Source organism: Lissotriton vulgaris, chromosome 4_1 (genome assembly GCF_964263255.1).
Source record: "Lissotriton vulgaris chromosome 4_1, aLisVul1.2, whole genome shotgun sequence".
In the NCBI taxonomy this organism is placed as follows: domain Eukaryota; kingdom Metazoa; phylum Chordata; class Amphibia; order Caudata; family Salamandridae; genus Lissotriton; species Lissotriton vulgaris.
In genome coordinates, this window is record NC_141691.1 from 916231456 (window position 1) to 916251385 (window position 19930).

General features: G+C 44.5%; 1 protein-coding gene across 1 annotated transcript in view; it reads left to right on the forward strand.

The window, feature by feature from the left end:
- Positions 1-19930, forward strand: part of LOC147722718 (uncharacterized) — a 263591-nt gene that overhangs the window by 215633 nt on the left and 28028 nt on the right. The window contains exon 4 of the mRNA XM_086965192.1: positions 11117-11213. Coding sequence (XP_086821318.1) covers positions 11117-11213 — 97 coding nt within the window. The remainder of the gene's footprint in view (positions 1-11116; positions 11214-19930) is intronic.

The window sequence follows — 19930 nt, forward strand, 5'->3', positions numbered from 1 at the left end:
TACATTGAGACACAAATATGAAGTTGTTTAGTATCCACAAAATAGCATTTTTTTAGGGGTCAAGTAAACGTATATGTAGTGAAAAGACTGTTAGATAAGCCTTATTAATTTAGGAAATACATAATATTGCCTGAATATGCTGTTGGGTGCAGAATATTACCTGCAGGGTGTGCAGTCATGTTGCCATGTTCTGAGTGGTTGACTGTGACTCACCTGTATCCCAGTTTTTTTATTTTGGCTCTAGGCACACGCTAATATAACATGCGTTGAGGTCTACCCCTGTCCCTGACACAAATGAAGTCCTGCAACTGTCCTGTGACCTGGAGGGATGCACCAATTGTGCTTTTATTTATTTTGCGGTACAAAAGGGGCTGATGGATGGCTGGAATGCCAGAAACCGGTCCTCGGAAGCTTGTTTCCGGTCCAGGGAAGGCATGGCTTGACAGTTCGGGCTGGACTGTTCCCATGAGGCACAGGGTCAGACTGATTTGCATATGGCCATGTCTGAACTGGGAGGGGGGGGGGTTGGAGTGCAAAAAAATAATGGTTTTAGGCCCAGATCTCTGTACTGGGGTGAATGTATGACAATGTTCTGCATTCCGTCCACCACCTGTGGTTTTTGCATTTTTCACCCCGAGTGGGATGGGTATGTTCAGACGTGAGTCCCATGCACTCCACACCACTGGATTCAAGCAAGCCGGGCTGAAGATGGCTGGAATGCCAGAAACCGGTCCTCGGAAGCTTGATTCCATTCCAGGGAAGGCATGGCTTGGCAGTTCGGGCTGGACTGTTCCCATGAGGCACAGGGTCAGACTGATTTGCATATGGCCATGTCTGAACTGGGGTGGTGTGGAGAGCAAAAAAACGATGGATTTAGGCCCAGATCTCTGTACTGGGGTGAATGTATGACATTGTTCTGCATTCTGTCCTTCACCTGTGGTTTTTGCATTTGTCACCCCGAGTGGGATGGGTATGCTCAGACTTGAGTCCCATGCACTCCACACCACTGGATTCAAGCAAGCCGGGCTGAAGACGGCTGGAATGCCAGAAACCAGTCTTGGGAAGCTTGTTTCCGGTCCAGGGAAGGCATGGCTTGGCAGTTTGGGCTGGACTGTTCCCATGAGGCACAGGGTCAGACTGATTTGCATATGGCCATGTCTGAACTGGGGTGGTGTGGAGTGCAAAAAAACGATGGATTTAGGCCCAGATCTCTGTACTGGGGTGAATGTATGACAATGTTCTGCATTCTGTCCACCACCTGTGGTTTTTGCATTTTTCACCCCGAGTGGGATGGGTATGCTCAGACGTGACTCCCATGCACTCCACACCAATGGATTCAAGCAAGCCGGGCTGAAGATGGCTGGAATGCCAGAAACCGGTCCTCGGAAGCTTGTTTCCATTCCAGGGAAGGCATGGCTTTGCAGTTCGGGCTGGACTGTTCCCATGAGGCACAGGGTCAGACTGATTTGCATATGGCCATGTCTGAACTGGGGTGGTGTGGAGTGCAAAAAAACGATGGATTTAGGCCCAGATCTCTGTACTGGGGTGAATGTATGACATTGTTCTGCATTCTGTCCTTCACCTGTGGTTTTTTGCATTTGTCACCCCGAGTGGGATGGGTATGCTCAGACGTGAGTCCCATGCACTCCACACCACTGGATTCAAGCAAGCCGGGCTGAAGACGGCTGGAATGCCAGAAACCGATCTTAGGATGCTTGTTTCCGGTCCAGGGAAGGCATGGCTTGGCAGTTCGGTCTGGACTGTTCCTATGAGACACAGGGTCAGACTGATTTGCATATGGCCATGTCTGAACTGGGGTGGTGTGGAGTGCAAAAAAACGATGGATTTAGGCCCAGATCTCTGTACTGGGGTGAATGTTTGACATTGTTCTGCATTCTGTCCATCACCTGTGGTTTTTGCATTTGTCACCCCGAGTGGGATGAGTATGCTCAGACGTGAGTCCCATGCACTCCACACCACTGGATTCAAGCAAGCCGGGCTGAAGACGTCTGGAATGCCAGAAACCGGTCCTCGGAAGCTTGTTTCCCGTCCAGGGAAGGCATGGCTTGGCAGTTCGGGCTGGATTGTTCCCAGGAGGCACAGGGTCAAACTGATTTGCATATGACCATGTCTGAACTGGGGTGGTGTGGAGTGCAAAAAAACGATGGATTTAGGCCCAGATCTCTGTACTGGGGTGAATGTATGACATTGTTCTGCATTCTGTCCAACACCTGTGGTTTTTGCATTTGACACCCTGAGTGGGATGGGTATGCTCCCGGCCCCTCTTGTATAAAGTTATGCGTCAATCTGTAACCGAGATCCTAGTACTAACATTGAAGTGGATTGTGTGTTTTTATGGCTTGTGTAGTACATGTAGTATGTGCATGACTGAGCCATGCCTGCAGGTTCCATTTTTTGAAGCCCCTATCCTGCTCCGGTGGCAAGGATGATGGTGGGATTGTTTGCAGACAGTGAAAGAGTATTGCTGTCATTCCTGAAATAAATGGAGGTGACCTGACTCCTTTAAAATTCACTTAAGCAGGTCCTGCTAAGTGGAGCTACTGATTAGTTTTTCTGTGGTACTGTCATTTGCTAGGTGTTGGGCTGGGACTCTCATCTTTGTAGAAACTTCACACCTCTTTGGGGCTCTCTTGTTAGTAATTCTACTGTGCTGTGAAGAGCGTCACTCTACACAAAGGCTTTGTATGTAGAATAGGCTAGAGAGGACACAACAGAAGAGCCGCCAAAAACCTGTTTTGAGATTGCAGACAGAGAATCCACATTCCTTATCTGCTTTGACTGCATACATTTGGGACCTACTTACATCTTTTTTGTTCCAGTTCCTAGTCCATTCACCAAGGAAGGGAGTATTCCACTGCATCATTTGAGGACGACTGTACAACAACCAGAACTGGTCATTATGCAAACAAGTGGAACAAAAAGAGATTCCCCCTTTTTGTTTCAAGTATAGGAACACAAAATATGAATGAATTTCTTTGTCCATGTTTGAAACATGTTGGGGATTTTTGTGAATAGTGTACTGTTTGGTCACTTGCCCAAATGAAAGGCTGTAAAAGTTAATTTAAAGAACTAAACATATTTGGGTTTAATTGTCTTGTTGTCCTATTTATGTGTTCAAATTTGTCTTGTCATTGTCCAAAATTTGTGATTAATTGTTGTATATCAGTTTCAGTTTATTTATGTCTTTATTTCTAATTACAAAAAAAATCATAAAAGACATCATACACCAATAAATCATATAACCCGGTACAGTACCATGATGACTGTATATGACCAACATTTCAAACTAGTTGAATACCTATTAAATTAAAAGTAGAAAAAAGATAAACAATTGTGGTGTAACCTCCAGTGTCACAAAGAGGTTTTTACATCCATCATAAAAACTGTAAGCAGCAATCAATTCAATTAAAAAAAGTCTTTATTTCGATTATTCATCTTAAAAGACATATATAAAATACACATTTTATCTAATACACCATAAAACATTGTGATACATTACATATTTGTAATAAAAATATATAAATACCTATAATTACATTTTAAAAACACTCAATAAGACCAGATTAAATATATCGCGTACAAAGACTTTCCATATAATAAGTAAGTTAAAAGACAGAAGCTATCAATTCATACCATGCCATTATCAGGTGTGATACTGACCATCTATCAAGGTCCCCCTGTTTTGTCCCGTATGGCCCAGGACCAGCTCAAAAATTTGGCGACCCCTATGACTGCGATGTCATTACACCCAATTTTCAGTAGCCTTTTGGCACATAGGGCTGAACTGGTTCTCAGGGATCTACAAAGGGGTTTAAGCCACATACTTCGTGGATGCTGGTAAGCAGGGCAAACGTAAAGGAGATGACCAATGTTTTCAGTATGTCGGGACGGAACGGGCATTTATCTCCTGTACCTATTGCCCACTTACATGTGAACTTCCTTAATGGGAGACACTCGATTCGGAACTGATAGTAAAGCTTGCGATCTCTCGGTTTTGTTATTAGATCCCAATAGCTTTCCATACTGGGTTCATCTTTAAACTCACAGAAATCACTAGTCAGGGTGGAGCTAGACAGAGCTGAGTAATTTCTGTCTTTTATAAAATTCCAGTAAGCTGCTCTATAGATTGCTTTCGTTGGAAATTCAGCAGTCTCTGGACTATCCCACAAGTCCCTCATCCCCATATTGGTGAGTAAAGCTTTAATACTAGTGAACCATGAGATGTTATTAGAGCCTACCATTCCCCTAACTTCTATCAGTCCCTTAGAAAATAAGGACAATTCGGGGGTTATCCAGAGGCTTCTCCAGAAGGCCAACATTCTGTATCGTGCGATGTCCTCTATGGCGTGGCAACCACGGTCAAGCAAGAGGGGGATACGCGTGGTAGATTTCGGGAGGCCCACAATTGATCTTAAGAATTTGCTCTGAGCAAGTGCTAGGTGGTACAAATTAGTGGCTCCCCAAATCTCAGCCCCATAGAGAATTGCGGGGATTATTTTCGTGGAGTACACTTTGACAACAGGGGCTATAGGCTTAGTATGTGACTGCCTATGTTCCTTAATTAGGGCGCCCACTAATTGGGAGTGTTTGAGCGCCATTAGCTTCAGTTGTGGTGACCAACTCAGTCTATCACCAAAGGTGACCCCCAGGTAGGTGAAGACGTTAGTTGGCTCCAAAACCCTTCCGCTCATGAAGACTCTTGAAGTTACGGGCCTAGCCCCATGAAAAACCATGAACTTCGTCTTCTCTACATTAACAACCAAGTCATGGTCGCAGCCGAACTCCTGAAAACGAGACAGAGCCAACTGTAGCCCCTGTCTCGTTTTGGATAATATCAGGGTGTCATCTGCGAACATAAGCAGGGGTACCCTGTGGCCAGCAAGCAAAGGCGCATCTGTAGGATAGTTCTCAAAGTACCTCACAACCCCATTAATGAATAACGAAAATAGAGTGGGGGCCAGCACACACCCTTGGCGAACTCCGTTCACCACCGCAAATTTCTCGGTGACCTCCCCTGGTTTCCTCCATCGAACTTGAGCATAATTCTCACAGTGAAGCCTAACCACCAAGGAAACCAGTTCCTTAGGCATCCCTAGCAATACATCCCACAATTTAGATCTTGGGACCAGGTCAAACGCGGATTTTAAATCCACGAAAGCAGCAAAAATCATACCTTTTCCCAACAAAACCTCCTTCCAATATAACATTACGACTCTGAAGGCTTGATCAAGGGTCCCCATGTGTGCCCGGAACCCTGCCTGCAGCGGGGTATGTTCTCTTTGAGCATCCACGACTGGATACTACCAAGTATAACTCTTGCTACAATTTTCTGTAAAGCATCTATAAGGCTTATAGGCCTATAATTGGTCGGCGAGGAACGATCGCCCTTCTTGTAAATTAGAATAATTTCCACGCCGCACCAAGATGCTGGAATTGGAGCACCCCCCACTATTGCATTGATTAGATTCGTAATGTAAGGAATCCAGAAATCAGGATCTTGCTTAAACAAATCAGCAGGGATACAATCCGACCCAGGAGCCTTGCCATTTGGAATGGTCTTTAAGACTACCTCGACCTCTTTGGTATTAAATATCAAAGTTGTATCTAAGATAATATGTGGTGCCGGAGCCTCACTACGGGTGCCCTTCTTAAATTGAGATTCAAAACAGGCAACCCACTGTTGTGGTTCCACATTGTTGTTAGGGATATTAGACCTTTGCCCATTTCCCCATTTTATCAACTCCCAAAACTGGGTCATATTCCTGCCTTTACATGCTACCAGCAGATCCTGCCATCACTCCTCGTCCCAATCTTTCTTTGCCTTACAGAGAGTAGATTTGTAAGCAATTCGAGACTGTTTAATGGAACTGTAATTCCTCAATTTGATGTCTTCTATTAAAACCTTGTGGGCTGTCCTACATGCTGCAATATACCATGTATTAGGTTTGTAAACGTGACTCTTCCTAATTGATTTACAATTGATAAAAATGTCTTTAGTCCAGTAAAGAGATCGTTGTGGATCCTAGGGAGGTTAACATTAATAACCTCTTGATTACCACAATCATTTAACGCATTTAGTGACCCTGAAACTAGGGTCCTAATCCCTTGCACTTTCATCAAGGGATACCTTAGCCCACCGAACCCTTCGCAAATCATTTGCCAGGACTACTTGATTGGGGAATATAGCAGCCTCCGTAATAGATTTAGTACAGAAGCTCCAATCATTCCAAGTGAGGACCAGCGGATTGTGGTCACTTTCGGGGCGGCTTTGGACTTCCATATCAAAAATAAATGGCTACAACTCCACACTTACTAAGATGTAATCAATGCGGCTTTTGGAGCGCCCATTGTCAAAAGTCGCCACACCCTGCATGTCAGACACCGTCGTGCCGTTAACCGCCCTAAGGCCCCATTCCAGACACAGCCCTTTGCGTTTGAGGGCAGCCTCCGTCCATTTCTTAATAGGCTGAAGGACCAATTGGGGCACACCTCAATGCTCATCCACCTCATCGCTGAGGCTCCCATCTTCTGTGTCCAGGGGCTCAAAGCAGGTATTAAAATCACCTGCAATTATGATGTTAGCATTGTATGTATCTTCTGCTAAAAAAGATTCCAGGGCAGCAATTACCTGTGAACACCTACCACCCGGTAGGCCCCTTGCATAGACGTTGAGCAGTAATAACTCAAGACCTTTCGTTGATTTGACTCTAATAGCCTGGATATCTGGACTGTCAAAGAAAACTTCCTCTACAATGATCCCCTCAAGTTGCCTTACCCAGCAAGTTAGCCCACCCACTGATCTTCCCCTTTGGCTCCTGATCGCTGGTTTTGTAAAGCTTAAATAACCAGCATGAAACACTGGTTCAACTGACCATGTTTCCTGGAATGTCCAAACATCAACATCTTTAATAAAGAGTGACCAATCGGCAGAAGCAGCCTTCGACTCCAAACCCACAATGTTCCAAGAAGAAATAACCATAGAAATCTTCTGAGCGGCAGGGACGAGTCACCCAGTTGTATGAGCTCTTACTATTTGATGTTTATCGGGCAACAACGTTAGAGGGGCTGGGGGGGTAGTTAAAACTTTACAGTCTGCTTGGATATGGGAGTCAAATGGCGGTGTAGTCCCTTTGGATTCATCCCTGACACCACTCACTAAATCACCCTGTTCAGATGACCCCAGTCAATCTATTTCTTCGTTTGTGGAAAGGGCATCATAATGATTAGTAAGCTGGATGGAATGATCAGGCCTAATGAAATCTTCACGTGCTCCTCGTGTTCTTCTTAGTGTAGAAGCGTGGTGTTGTCTATAGAGGAAACCTAGTGGGAGAATACCGATGGCAGCCTTATCAAAATGATCATAACAAGGCACCTCAAAGATGTGACGGACCAAGCCTGGAGACCTAAAACGTACAACTACACAGTCTCCTGGTATGGTCTTATTGGCATGACCAACCCACTCTATACGCCTGACCATTTTAAACTACTCAAAAAGAACGTCCCCAAGACCAGTTTTTATATTCAAATAATGGAGGGCTTTATTTTTAAGAGTCGACCAGTGTTCCAAACTACCGTGAGCTAGGGGTGGAAAATTGGCTAGAATTACAGTGTACGCAGTGGCTTCCGAGGGTAAATGGAGGTTAGAGTGCCTCTCAGTGTGACCAACATTTCCCTTAGTTGCCAACTTCTCGGATCCCTCTGGCTCTAGTGACCTTCTTGTGGGCATAGATTTACCCGTGCTTGCATGTGGTACAGTAGGGCTCCTAAGCTTTCCAACTTGGTGAACTCCTCCCGCCACTATCTGAACATTTGCCTTCATTCCACCCTGGTCCCTATGGATTTCCCCTACTCTGACAGGGGTAGTACTTGCTCCAACCCACCTGCCAAGCATTGTCTGATTAACTTGGGGTGGTTGCGCAAGCGCCACTTCTATCTTTGAGAGTCTACTATCCACAGAGTCTAACCTTTTGAGAATCGGCTCAAGTAGAGTTGTCAATTGCACTTTTAATAAGTTACTAATATCACTTATGGTCAGTGGGGGAGTGATGGTGGCTAGGGGGGGGGGGGGTGTTTGCAAGGATTTTAGAATTAGTGTTACCAAATGTAAAAACCCCATTCGTACCCTTAGATAGTGTGGGTGAGTTTAGTATCTTGGTGCCTCTCCCCTTCCTTTTATTATTTGGGGATTCTTTATTCCTGGCACCCATAGCCTTCATCCCTCTTGTTGTCACCATTGCTGGGCTATTAACATTACTAGGGGCCTGGGAGGCGGGATGTTCGGGGGAAGAGGGAAACAACCTATGAGACCCAAACAAAGAATAATTGCTGGGGGCGACAGTAGCAGGAGCAATCTGAGAGGTAGGTAATTGGGCACAAGGTAGTGAGCCCCTCCTTAAGAGGGTGGGATCAAGGGAGAGTCTACGTTCGGTAGCCTCAATTTCATGAATTAATACATATTCTGCTCTGTCAAGGAAGGCATCAAGCGACCCCACCACCTTATCCCCCACACACCTTTTATATAGTACTCACAAACCGCTAGTGCTCCTGGGAGTTGTAGTCCTCTGTGGCCGCGCCGCGTTGCTGGAAGATGCGGCTGTGGCGGGAGGAAACTCGGGAGACTGGCAGCAGGGGACTTAGTGCAGGAAACAAGAGGTACGGCCCCAAACAACAAGTGATTCCTCAGAGTCTTTATGCCCCAGGGGAAGCTGCACGGAGTTAACAGCGTCTAATATAGGTATTATGGATATTCGGCTATTCAGCAGCTAGTCAACCACCTTCACTTTCAGTTCCCAGAAATATCATATGCCAGCATACTGTCAGGACTCCTGAACACTGGCTCGCTTACACATCAAACTGCTGCTTGGAGCCCTGAAAAAGAGCCACCCGGGAGACCGCAGTGGCTGGCCAAAAAAATTGGAAAATACGCTGTTCAAGACAAACGAGGCAGGCGAGCTCTCACCTCTGCCCCACCTCACCTCACCGTGGGCCCGATTCACAGAATGAACTTACTACTTTTAGCATTCACAGAATGCACTTACTACTTTTGGTATTCACAGAATGAACTTACCCATTTCGGTATTCACAGAAGTTAGGACTACTAACTTTAGGACTCCTAAATGCCTTCTGTGAATACCGAAAGTCTTAAAATTAGGATTTTTCTCAATTTAGTAGTAGTAAAGTTAGGACTCCTAACTTTAGGATGCCTAAATGCCTTCTCTGAATACCGAAAGTCTTAAAATAAGGATTTTTCTCTATTTAGTAGTAGTAAAGTTAGGACTACTAACTTTAGGACGCCTAAATGCCTTCTGTGAATACCGAAAGTCTTAAAATTACGATTTTTCTCAATTTAGTAGTAATAAAGTTAGGACTCCTAACTTTAGGACGCCTAAATGCCTTCTGTGAATACCGAAGTCTTAAAATTACGATTTTTCTCAATTTAGTAGTAGTAAAGTTAGGACTCCTAACTTTACTACTACTAAATAGAGAAAAATCCTAATTTTAAGACTTTCGGTATTCACAGAAGGCATTTAGGCATCCTAAAGTTAGGAGTCCTAACTTTACTACTACTAAATTGAGAAAAATCCTAATTTTAAGACTTTCGGTATTCACAGAAGGCATTTAGGAGTCCTAAAGTTAGTAGTCCTAACTTCTGTGAATATCGAAATGAGTAAGTTCATTCTGTGAATACCAAAAGTAGTAAGTGCATTCTGTGAATGCCAAAAGTAGTAAGTTCATTCTGTGAATCGGGCCCCGTGACACGGATGACGAGTTGTATTTCTAACAGCTGCGACCTCCACCGGGTTTTTGGGGCAAATGCAGCAAGTCCAATATTATTCGAATAACGCTTGAATCACATATTTCCAGTCACACTGCTAATAGCATCATCATCGCATGAATGAATGTTACAAAGTTTATGTTTGAAAACAGTGAATCCTGTTAAATGTCAGTCAATGCAGAAATTTATTATAGTGTACTTATGTGAAATGCTTCCAAATTAAAGAAATATACTTTTTTAAATGTGAGTCTTTCATGGATTTTAAATGATGGATTATGTACCACTTTGAGGGCTCAGTTCCTGTTTTGGAGCTTAGAAGCAAACCAGGCCAATGGCTGGGCACTTTATATTAATTTGCTACATGACCATGTTTGTATTGTAAATGAAATCCTTTCATCCTTTCTCCCACTCTTGCAGCAACAGTCCATAACAAGAGTAGGGGCAGCATTGGGGCCTGTAGCAATTAAAATACGCAAAGACCCATGAACTGATAAACTAATAAATGGCCTGTTGAAAACCTGTAAAGTACTTTGGATGAGGCTGAGTCTGAGTCATCAGTCCCTTCCCAGCCCAGGACAGTTCAAGAACTGCCTCAGTACAGCCACAGCCCGGGCTATGAAGGACCACGGGGGGCCTAAAGCCCTTTAAGTCTAATAGGCGTTTGCATGCCTGTCCCGAAGTAATGACTGGTCCTTGTAAATTACTGACAGGCAGTTATCCTTGTGCATTCCACATTACTACATTACACTATTGACAGAGCAATAGTAGCATGGAGACCCTCTTACATGAGGGAAAAACTATCTCCATCAACAGCATTGCAGCATAGTTGAACGTTTTCTTCTTGTTCAAGGCCACAATTTGTATTTTAAGGTTCAGACATATTATGTGAGAGGAAATCCTGGAAACTCTCCATTGTCCAGTAACAGTACAATACACACATTCCTTTGGGAGAAGCACACACCTTCTGCTCAATCAAATGTTGTACCCATGGTACTCAACAAATTGACAGGTTATAATCCCCTCTATCAGTAGTGCATCTTAAAGCTCTGTTTCTGTTATGCAGCTCTCTCATACCAGGTTTCAAAAGTGGTAAAATATGGGATATGATTATGGGGAATGACAAAGCAACATGGACATATAAGTGTGTCAATGAACTGTTACACATATAATGTATTTTAGGTTAGGTTGGGTTTGTAACTGAAGAGAATGTTACATTTTTTTGCATCCAAAGTTCATCAACAATATTTACCACATTCTTGAAAACTGAAAAGCTACTTTGTTTCATTCTATCTATTGGCTAAAACTGTGCTTTACAATCAGGTCAAGTTGTCGATCAGGATGCATTGGTGCATGCACTTCAAATTGGAAACATTAAGGCTGCTGCACTAGATGTCACACATCCTGAACCACTGCCAAGGTGAGTGCTATCTAGAAATTGGTCAGCAAAAAAGAAACTCCTTTGGTAAAACGATGTTCACACTGAATTAATCTATCACTTGTCAGAGTTTATGAAATTGCCAAAAATGTCGTGAAATTATAATTTGTGTTTTCTTCTAGAGTCACCCTACCCCATAGCCACTGTTATGAAACTAGTTAAATCATCTGTTTTTAGTCCCTGAAGTTAACGTCATAGCTAGACTTTCTCAATTGAACTCAATCGAAGACAATTACCATTATCTTTGCACAGCTGAACAAGTGGAACAGAGGCTGGTTTGAATAATTTTTATTGCTTTTGTATGCAACCTTTCTTTGTGGTTGAATGGGTGCCTTAAGAAGCACGTGGCAGTGAAGTGGAGTGGTTTCAAATGTGACCAAATTCATACCATTTATAGAAGATATGGATGATGCTATAACTTTTAAAGATGATATGTGTCACAGTTCCGCTCAAAAAAGAAATATCTGAATCATGCCCAGACTGCCCATTTGTAGGACTCGCCAGAGACAGGGCACACGCTGTCACTTGAGAGACCGTTTATTAATTAAAAAAACTTTAAAGAAGCTTAAAGCCCACCCATTTTTATCAGTTGTTAGCTTCAACATCACTCTCATTTCCTTACTTCTTCTTAGTCGTCACTGCCTTCCGGCCACCTCCCGGTTTCATTTTGTTTTCATGTGTTTGGCCCTTGGTGGAGCATTGGCCAAGTACAGCTTCCTATCTGCGATCAGTTTCCTTCCACTGGGCACACGCTTTTGGAGATCCTTTTTGAAACATTTCAGTTGTAGCACTTCATAACAGTTCATGTGTTTGCAGTCAGTCTCCCCCACTCTGTGTTCTTGCTTGTTGCGTCCTCCTTAAAACTTCTCCAACTGTCCATGGTATTGCTTTCTTCTTAGATCTCTCTGTTGGTACTTCCCCTCCCCCTTCCCCTCCTCCTGGTGTCCATGGTGCTGCCAGCATCCATCCTCCATGGTCTTGCTGACCTCCCTCATGTTTCTTGCACATAATGCCCTTCTACTGCTGTCCCATCATTTTTCTGCCTGTCCCATCCCCTCCTTTCGACCGTTGCTTTTTCTCCCTTCCCAGTCTCCTCTTTCTTCGACATTCTCCCTGATCATCACACATTCCATTGCCATTCTCACATTGCTCGCCCACCCCACTTTGCCAGTCCCCTCCACTCTCTGCAGATCCATTGGAGGCAGGCAGTCACTGCAAGACAAAAAGAAACCATCTATTTTCTTCCAGTAATTGATTTTCTTCTTTTTCTATCTCTCTGACATATTTTCTGCACAGCAGCAGAGCTGTGCCATCTCCTGCTGTCCACCCCAGTATGTTCTAGCAACGTTCTAAAAGTAGACCGTCAAAAAAATGGTAAACTCATCTGTGAAGCAAAGCACCACAATTATAATATGAGGCTTGAGGACTCGCTGTTAACTCAGGCAGCCCAGAGATTGCCAGGATGTAGTCCAGTGGGTGAGCATGCATATATAACAGTGTTCTGGTTTGTTTGTATGTATCTTGAAATGTCTGCGTGTACATGCATAAGAGGATTCACGTGCCTCTCTGCAGGAGATGATGTGTGTATGTGCAATGCTTTATCTCTGTGTTTGTCTGCAAGCAATAACATATGTTTCTGAATGTGATGGCGTGTGTGCAAATGGAGGAAAATCTGGATATTTCTGTAGAGTGCAAATATGTGTGTACTTGGTCAAGATGGTTCACATGCATCTCTACAGGAGAGGAGGTGTGTGTGTGTGTGCAAAGATTTATCCCAGACTACGTAGCTATGCAAGGACGTGTGTTTCTAAATGACTGACCACATGTGCGCATGAGAGTATATCTGTCTTGAGAACTTATCTGTGCATGTGTGAACTCAAAGATGTATGTGTGTATGTGTGTGTGTGTGTGTGTGTATGTGTGTGTGCATTCAAGGATATGAATGTGTGTATGGTGATGACCGATCTGTATGGATGTGTAAGTATAGAGAATTCAGCTGTGTGTGAATTAGTGTTCAAGTTCAAGTTCAAAAAAACTTAATTCGAATTGAATTTACAATTCATAAAAGTATACAAATAAAAACAAAGTTAAAATTCCATCTTATTCGCTCAGAATTAAACATTACTAAAACTGTTTTTTTAAATTATTAAAAAGAAGTTAAAAAGAGATATAAGACAATGCAATCAGGTGAGATACATGTTAATTAGTTATAATTAGTTGGCCAATGCTATCCCATAATTATAGTCCTTCTCACTCTTAAGATTGTATTCAAGTAGAGGTTCACTGTACTAATGGTAAGGCAGTCGTCTAAGGACCTTAGTTTGTTATAGGCATCTCTAGCTTTTCTTAAGCCCCAGACTAACAAGAGAGGTTTTAAAATTTGTCGCCTAGGGTGGCTATATAAAGTACAGAAAAGAGTGCAATGTATGTTTGATTGGTATGATTTATCATCACAAGGACAGCGTCTTTTTTCTCTCGCCCAGTCATTACAATTCAGAAATGATACAAGTCTATAAAAAGTTTCCAGGCGCAAGTATGTCAGGAGCCTGCGATGCTGTAGGGGTTGATCTAGTACAAGATACAGCTGCGTGCCCATTTGGGATGTCACCTCATCGTGGCTCATGACAGATTTTTTAGTCCTTTCACCCTTCCATCTTTGCAATTCCAAATGTTCTAGGAGAGTCTTTTTTAGCGTGGATCGCGAAAGCTGTTCCAGTGAAGCCGGTCGGTAAAATATTCAGGATGACCAATCTCACTAACAAAGTTCTTGATGTAACTAAACCATTTAATATTTTTTGACCCATCACAGCTTAAACAGTCCTCTATAATCGTTCTATTCAGTTCTGTGGCAGTGTTAGTCCAGACATTGTGCCAAAGTTAAACAGGGGCTAGTTTTATAATATCCGTGATGTGAAGGAGGGCAACTTCGGCGTGTAAGGCATATACAGCAGTGTTCTTCGATGTAGCTAATAAAAATCACAGGAACCTGTTCTCGATTCGCTGTATTGCCTCCACTTGCTGCCAGCCCCAGATGCCCGCCCCATAAGTACCAGTGGCCACACATTTAGCTTTAAATATTTGAAGGAGCTCCCTGACTGGTCTATTCCCTATTTTTTTGCGAATCTCATAAGAGCACCAGATGCTCTATTAAATGCTAGAGCCTTTGCATTCACAGCGGGCTTCCACGTGCCTTGCCTGTCAATGTGAACCCCCAAATAACAAAAGATGTTGGCTAACTCCACCCGCTTTTCATCTAGAATAATTGGACATGGTGTTCTTTGTTTATTTGGGCCGCACGACATGGTAAATGTCTTAGAGACATTTACACGTAGTCCCCTGGACTTCATAAAATTTGAGAAGGTCTGTACGGCTTTCTGAAGGCCCACCATTGTCTGCGAGAGGATAGGCGCATCGTCAGCGTACAATAGAATGGGGATGGATTTGCCTTTGATTACAGGATAATCATAATACTGTTGTGTTAAGCAAGAACCCACCCCGTTGATATAGAGGGTAAATAGCAGGGGAGCTAGTATGCAACCCTGCCTTACCCCTCTATTGATCTTAAAAAGCTCAGTACATTCCCCCCTCTTGCCGTATCTTACACATGCACCTGCCCCAGCATAAAGTTCTCTGATGAAAACAATTATTTGGTTGTCGTAACCAATGTCCCTTAAAGTCTGCCAAAGATTGTCATGCAAGACGCAATCAAATGCAGAGCTGAGGTCCACAAATGTCACGTATAAGTTGGTTTTCTTTGCATGTATATATTTGGAGACAATTAGGGAGAGATTTAGCCCCTGCTCAATTGTCCCCCGCCCTCCCCTAAACCCATACTGGAAAGGCGATAACACTTCCTGGCCTTCCAGCCAGTCCTGAATGCGGGCGAGAATGACCCTACCTGCCATCTTCATAAAGCCATCTAACAAAGAGATGGGCCGTTAGCAGGCATGATCCTTCCTGTCCCCCTTTTTATAAATCGGGACCAGGATTGCCTCCTTCCATGTCGAGATGAAACCTCTTTTATTTATGCAATTCAGGACTCTAGTGAGTAAAAGGGCCCACAGGTCCGGAAGCGTTTTAAACACGTCAATAGGGACACAGTCGGGTCCTGGTGCTTTGGAAGCTGAGCTTTCCCTTAAGGCCTTATAGACCTCCTCCAGTTCAAACTGAATATCTAAGGGAAACGACGGATCTGGTCCCTCAGCGATTATTGCTGTTTGGGGGGAAGTCGCAGGCGGAACCGGCATGCCATAAAGGGCTTGGAAGTGATCCACCCATTCCTGAGCCGTGATAGCGTTATCTAAATGTGGACCCTGTCATCTTGGTAGAAGGGAGCATTCACAGCCTTCCAAAAGGCAACAGTGTCCTTTTGTACTGAGGCAGCGTGAAGGGCTGTCCAAGCTTCAGCCTTTATGTCTTTCTTCCTTCTAGGGCGACACAATAGTTACACCTAGCCATTTGTACCTGTGCTCTAACTATTGGGGTAACATGTAATGCTTGTTTAAGTTCCCTCAGTGCCCTAGTGCAATTTGGGTCAAACCACCCAGGGGTTCTCTTAACTACATTACGCGAGTTTCTGGTCAGGAGCTGTTTAATTGAGCAGCAAATTTTATTGAAAGAATCCAAAGCAAGATCTTCGTCCTTTTCTAGGGTCAGGCACGTATTAATTTCCTTTTGGGAACTGATTACTAGGTTTTTTAGAAAACTAGCTGGGATTACCTTCTCCCATTTAATACAAAATCCATTTTGCTGACCAAGAATGGGATTAAGGTCATAATCACAATGAGTATTATGGGATGGTACTTCCAGATTTAGTTTAAAGGTGACTGAAATAGGGTAATGATCGCTAATTCCACTACTAAGTGTCTCCCATTTAATGACCAGTGGGGCATAACGTGACGAAAGTAGAGTAAAATCAATAATTGATTTTGCCCCTCTTGCGTTAAAAGTGGGAGTAAATGTTTTGGGGCGGGAGCAAGCCTCATTAATAAATGCCATGGAATGCTCCACTAGTAAGTTATTAAGCATGTCCCCTAGTTTTGTGTGGGCAAAATGACTAGACACCCCCAGGTTTTCGTCTTCCCAGCCACACACACCCTGTAGGCTCATTGGACATAAGGGACAATTAAAATCCCCTACCCACATAATAGCCATATCCCCCGCGCAGCTATCCTCGATTTTGTTAAGGGTGACTGACAATTTCTTGATGATGGTTTCCAAGTGGACTGTGGGGATGTTATTATAGAAATTAATTATAGCTAGATTTTTTAAAGAGCCCCATGTTACCACTAGTATTTGATAGTATGCACAGTCCAAAAAGCTCTTGAGGACAATAGGGCTGGTGTGAATCGACAAATATATAGACAGCCCTCCCTTATGTCTACCCTTTTTGCTAGGAACTGCTGGGGTAAAAAAAAAATTATATCCTAACAAATGGGATTGGTCGATGGCCCATGTTTCCTGGAGAGCTATGATGGAGTGAGTCATAGTTAATTGATTGCCAGGCTGCGTCGTTGATTTTTGAGGCAAGACCCGCTGTATTCCATGAAATTATGCTACCGGGGGTTTCAGTGCTAATTAGCCGTGTTGGGTCAATAGCTGTTACAGGAGCCAATTCCGATGGGACACTGGGAGTTGTCCCCGGGATATTAGCCAACTGGGGAATTGATGTTAATTCTTCCACTAGTACTTGTGATTGAGGCTGAGAATCTATGACGTTATAAGGTTCCTGCGTGCTAGTGATTTGTGCAGGAACCAACATTTGTTTTTGGGAGCTTAAGTTTGCTTTTATTGTCTTTGGTCTCGCCAGTCGGAGACATGTTAATAGGGGACCCCGACCGTCAGTCGCAGTCATCAAAACCTGAAAAGGCTTCAAATCTGTTAGCGACTTCCAGAGGGGTAAATGGCAACAAATGGCCCATTCCCCTAATTCCCATCAAGTGGTCCATCCCCCTAAAGCTATTACTATGTCCTCTATAAGGTACAGTGTCCCATCCAGATGCATTTTGGGGAATCATAGGATTGGGCCATTGCAACATATACTGATTATTAAATGTTATCGGTGGATTAATCAGTGGGCCAGAAGGAACCCCTGGACACATTATAGGAGACACCAGAGATCTTGAGTAAAAATAGGACAGATCACAGGGAACAACGGTTTTACCAACGTTCCCTGGCATCCAATTTAAAATGTGTCTGACCGCACCAGGATCTCTGAAGTTTATGACTATTAGATCGCCCTTGATATCTTTCTCTCGGCTCCCCAACCCGGAGAGTCGCCGCACATGCACAATCCCACCATTAATGTACAAGAGAGCGGTCTGTTCTGGCTTAGCCAATGCATGGTTTTGTTTTTTAACTGAGAGAAGCCTTCCCTCCTGCCATCCTCTAATGTGGGGACACCCGTGAGTACAACCACATAAGGGACCGCTACTGGAGGCAATTCAACTTGGCGACCCCTGTGGTTTTCTGCTCTACCTGGGGCTGCCATCCCCTATACCTCCTGCTTGTTTCCAGTGGCGGATGTTTTCACCCCCTTCGAGGTTTCATTAGGGACAGGTTGGTGGGCCGGTTTAGATACATTTACCCCCTGGTGGTTTCGATTCGCAGAATGACTAGAAGGATTTAGAGCCTTTTGGATAGCAGGGGTAGGAGATGGCACTGCGGCTGCAGGGGGTGGGACTGGCTTTACAGGAATGTTGGTTGGCTTTGTTGGTAATGGCCGTTTCTAGGTCCCCTAGCCATTGCTCTACCCTCTTCAACCTCTCTAATATGGGTAATGTAAATGACCTAAATAGATGTTCAATGCTATCAAGGGAGACAGCAGGCGATTGTTCCTTGAACGTGCAGTTCCTGGGAGATGCTAGGCCAGTTGTAGATGCAATAAGTGTAGGGGTTTTTAAAGTTGGTGATGTTTCTTGGGGGATCATTTGGGTTGGGTCAGGTATTAAACTAGCCTTTATAGTAGGTGCAGGTGTTACACTAGCCTTTCTGCCTTTGCCAAAGTCAGAATGGCTAATCTTGCTTCTTTGTAGAACACCACCCCTCCTCCGTCTTTTATTTGGTGGCGGACCATGAAATTTGGGCACATGAACTTTGGGCACATCCGATTTCCCAACCTTCTTTTTGGTAGTCTCAGCTACTACTCGAGGGGTGTCAGATATAACTTCTATCCCCATATTAAAGTTACTAGAGATGGATACGTTGGATATGATGTTTTTGTCCATACTGTTAGGAGCAACCGATATAAGGGGTGTGTCTCGCAAAAGTATGGGAATACCCTGCGTAGATAACAGGTCCTCATTTTTAGTGACCAGAACTGTACCAGATGGACTAATCTGAGGTAGTGACAGCAAAGGAGGTCTACTTTTAATACATTCAATAGAGCGACGTCGCTCTGCCCTACGCTCGGCCAGTACGCACTCCCTTTCCATATCAGAGGCAGCCTTTTTAAAATAATTATCCAGTGTGCCTCTACTATTTCCCCCTACGTTTGCCAGCGTGGTATTTTCAGGGGTAGCAGCCATGGGAGATAGTCAGCCAGGTGTTACTATCGGCTAATTTTACAACAAGGCTGGTAATGTTTTTTGTGGTTAATTTACTCCAACATAAGCAGCATGCAATGGTAACAATTCGAGGCCCCAGACAATCTCCCCACGGCGGCGGCACTCAGCTGGTGAATTCACTCAAAGAAACAACAGGGGGGCGATCACTGTGCTTGGCAGCGGCATAAAATAGTCTGTGGGAATAATGCCGGTGGAAAGATAGCTCCTATATTTGGTGGAGGTGTACACATTCCATTAGGGTGCAGTGAGTGAACAATATAAATACAGGACAACCTTACTTTCGCAGAGGGGCGTAACAAGGCGATGGCTTTGGTAGGTGCAAGAGAATGGCCCCAGCCCAGCCTCCTTCAGCCACCGAACTGCCACTAAACGGCCCGCCCTTTGCCCGGACTTAGCCCGGCGCGACCCGCGCGCGATCCCGTGACGCGGGGTTATCCTGAATTTAAAGCGCCTCCTGGCGCGGGTGACGGCGGCTTACGGCCGCAAAGCAAGCTGGGACTGGTAGTCCGTGTCTCCAGGCAGGCAGGTCTCCCCCCCTCTGCGGCCGCGCTCAGGATGTTGTGGAGCGGCGGCGGCGGGAGGGGACCTCGGGCAGCAATGCGGGTAACAGTGGTAATGCAGGCACAAGGTATGGGCTCAAAGTAATGCCCCAACAGCAAACAAGGCACGTGTGCGCAAAAGTAATGACCCCCGCTCCGCCGGGATTATCCTGAATTTAAAGCACCTCCTGGCGCGGGTGAAGGCGGCTTCCGTCCGCAAAGCAAGCTGGGACTAGTAGTCTGTGTGCCCAGGCAGGCAGGTCTCCCCCTCTCTGCGGCCGCGCTCAGGATGTTGTGGAGCGGCGGCGGCGGGAGGAGACCTCGGGCAGCAATGCGGGTAGCAGTGGTAATGCAGGTACAAGGTATGGGCTCAAAGAAATGCCCCAACAGCAAACAAGGCGCGTGTGTGCAAAAGTAATACTGTATAAGAAGATTCTTTTTTTCGGAGGCATTATCTGCATGTGTGTCTTCTGTATATCCATGCAAAGATGAAGTTGGGTGTTATCTGTGAATGGCAGAATATCTTTTGTTGGATTTGGCCCTTTTTGCAGGTTTACCCCTAAACGTTATGTTTTTTCTGTCTCCTGATATTTGT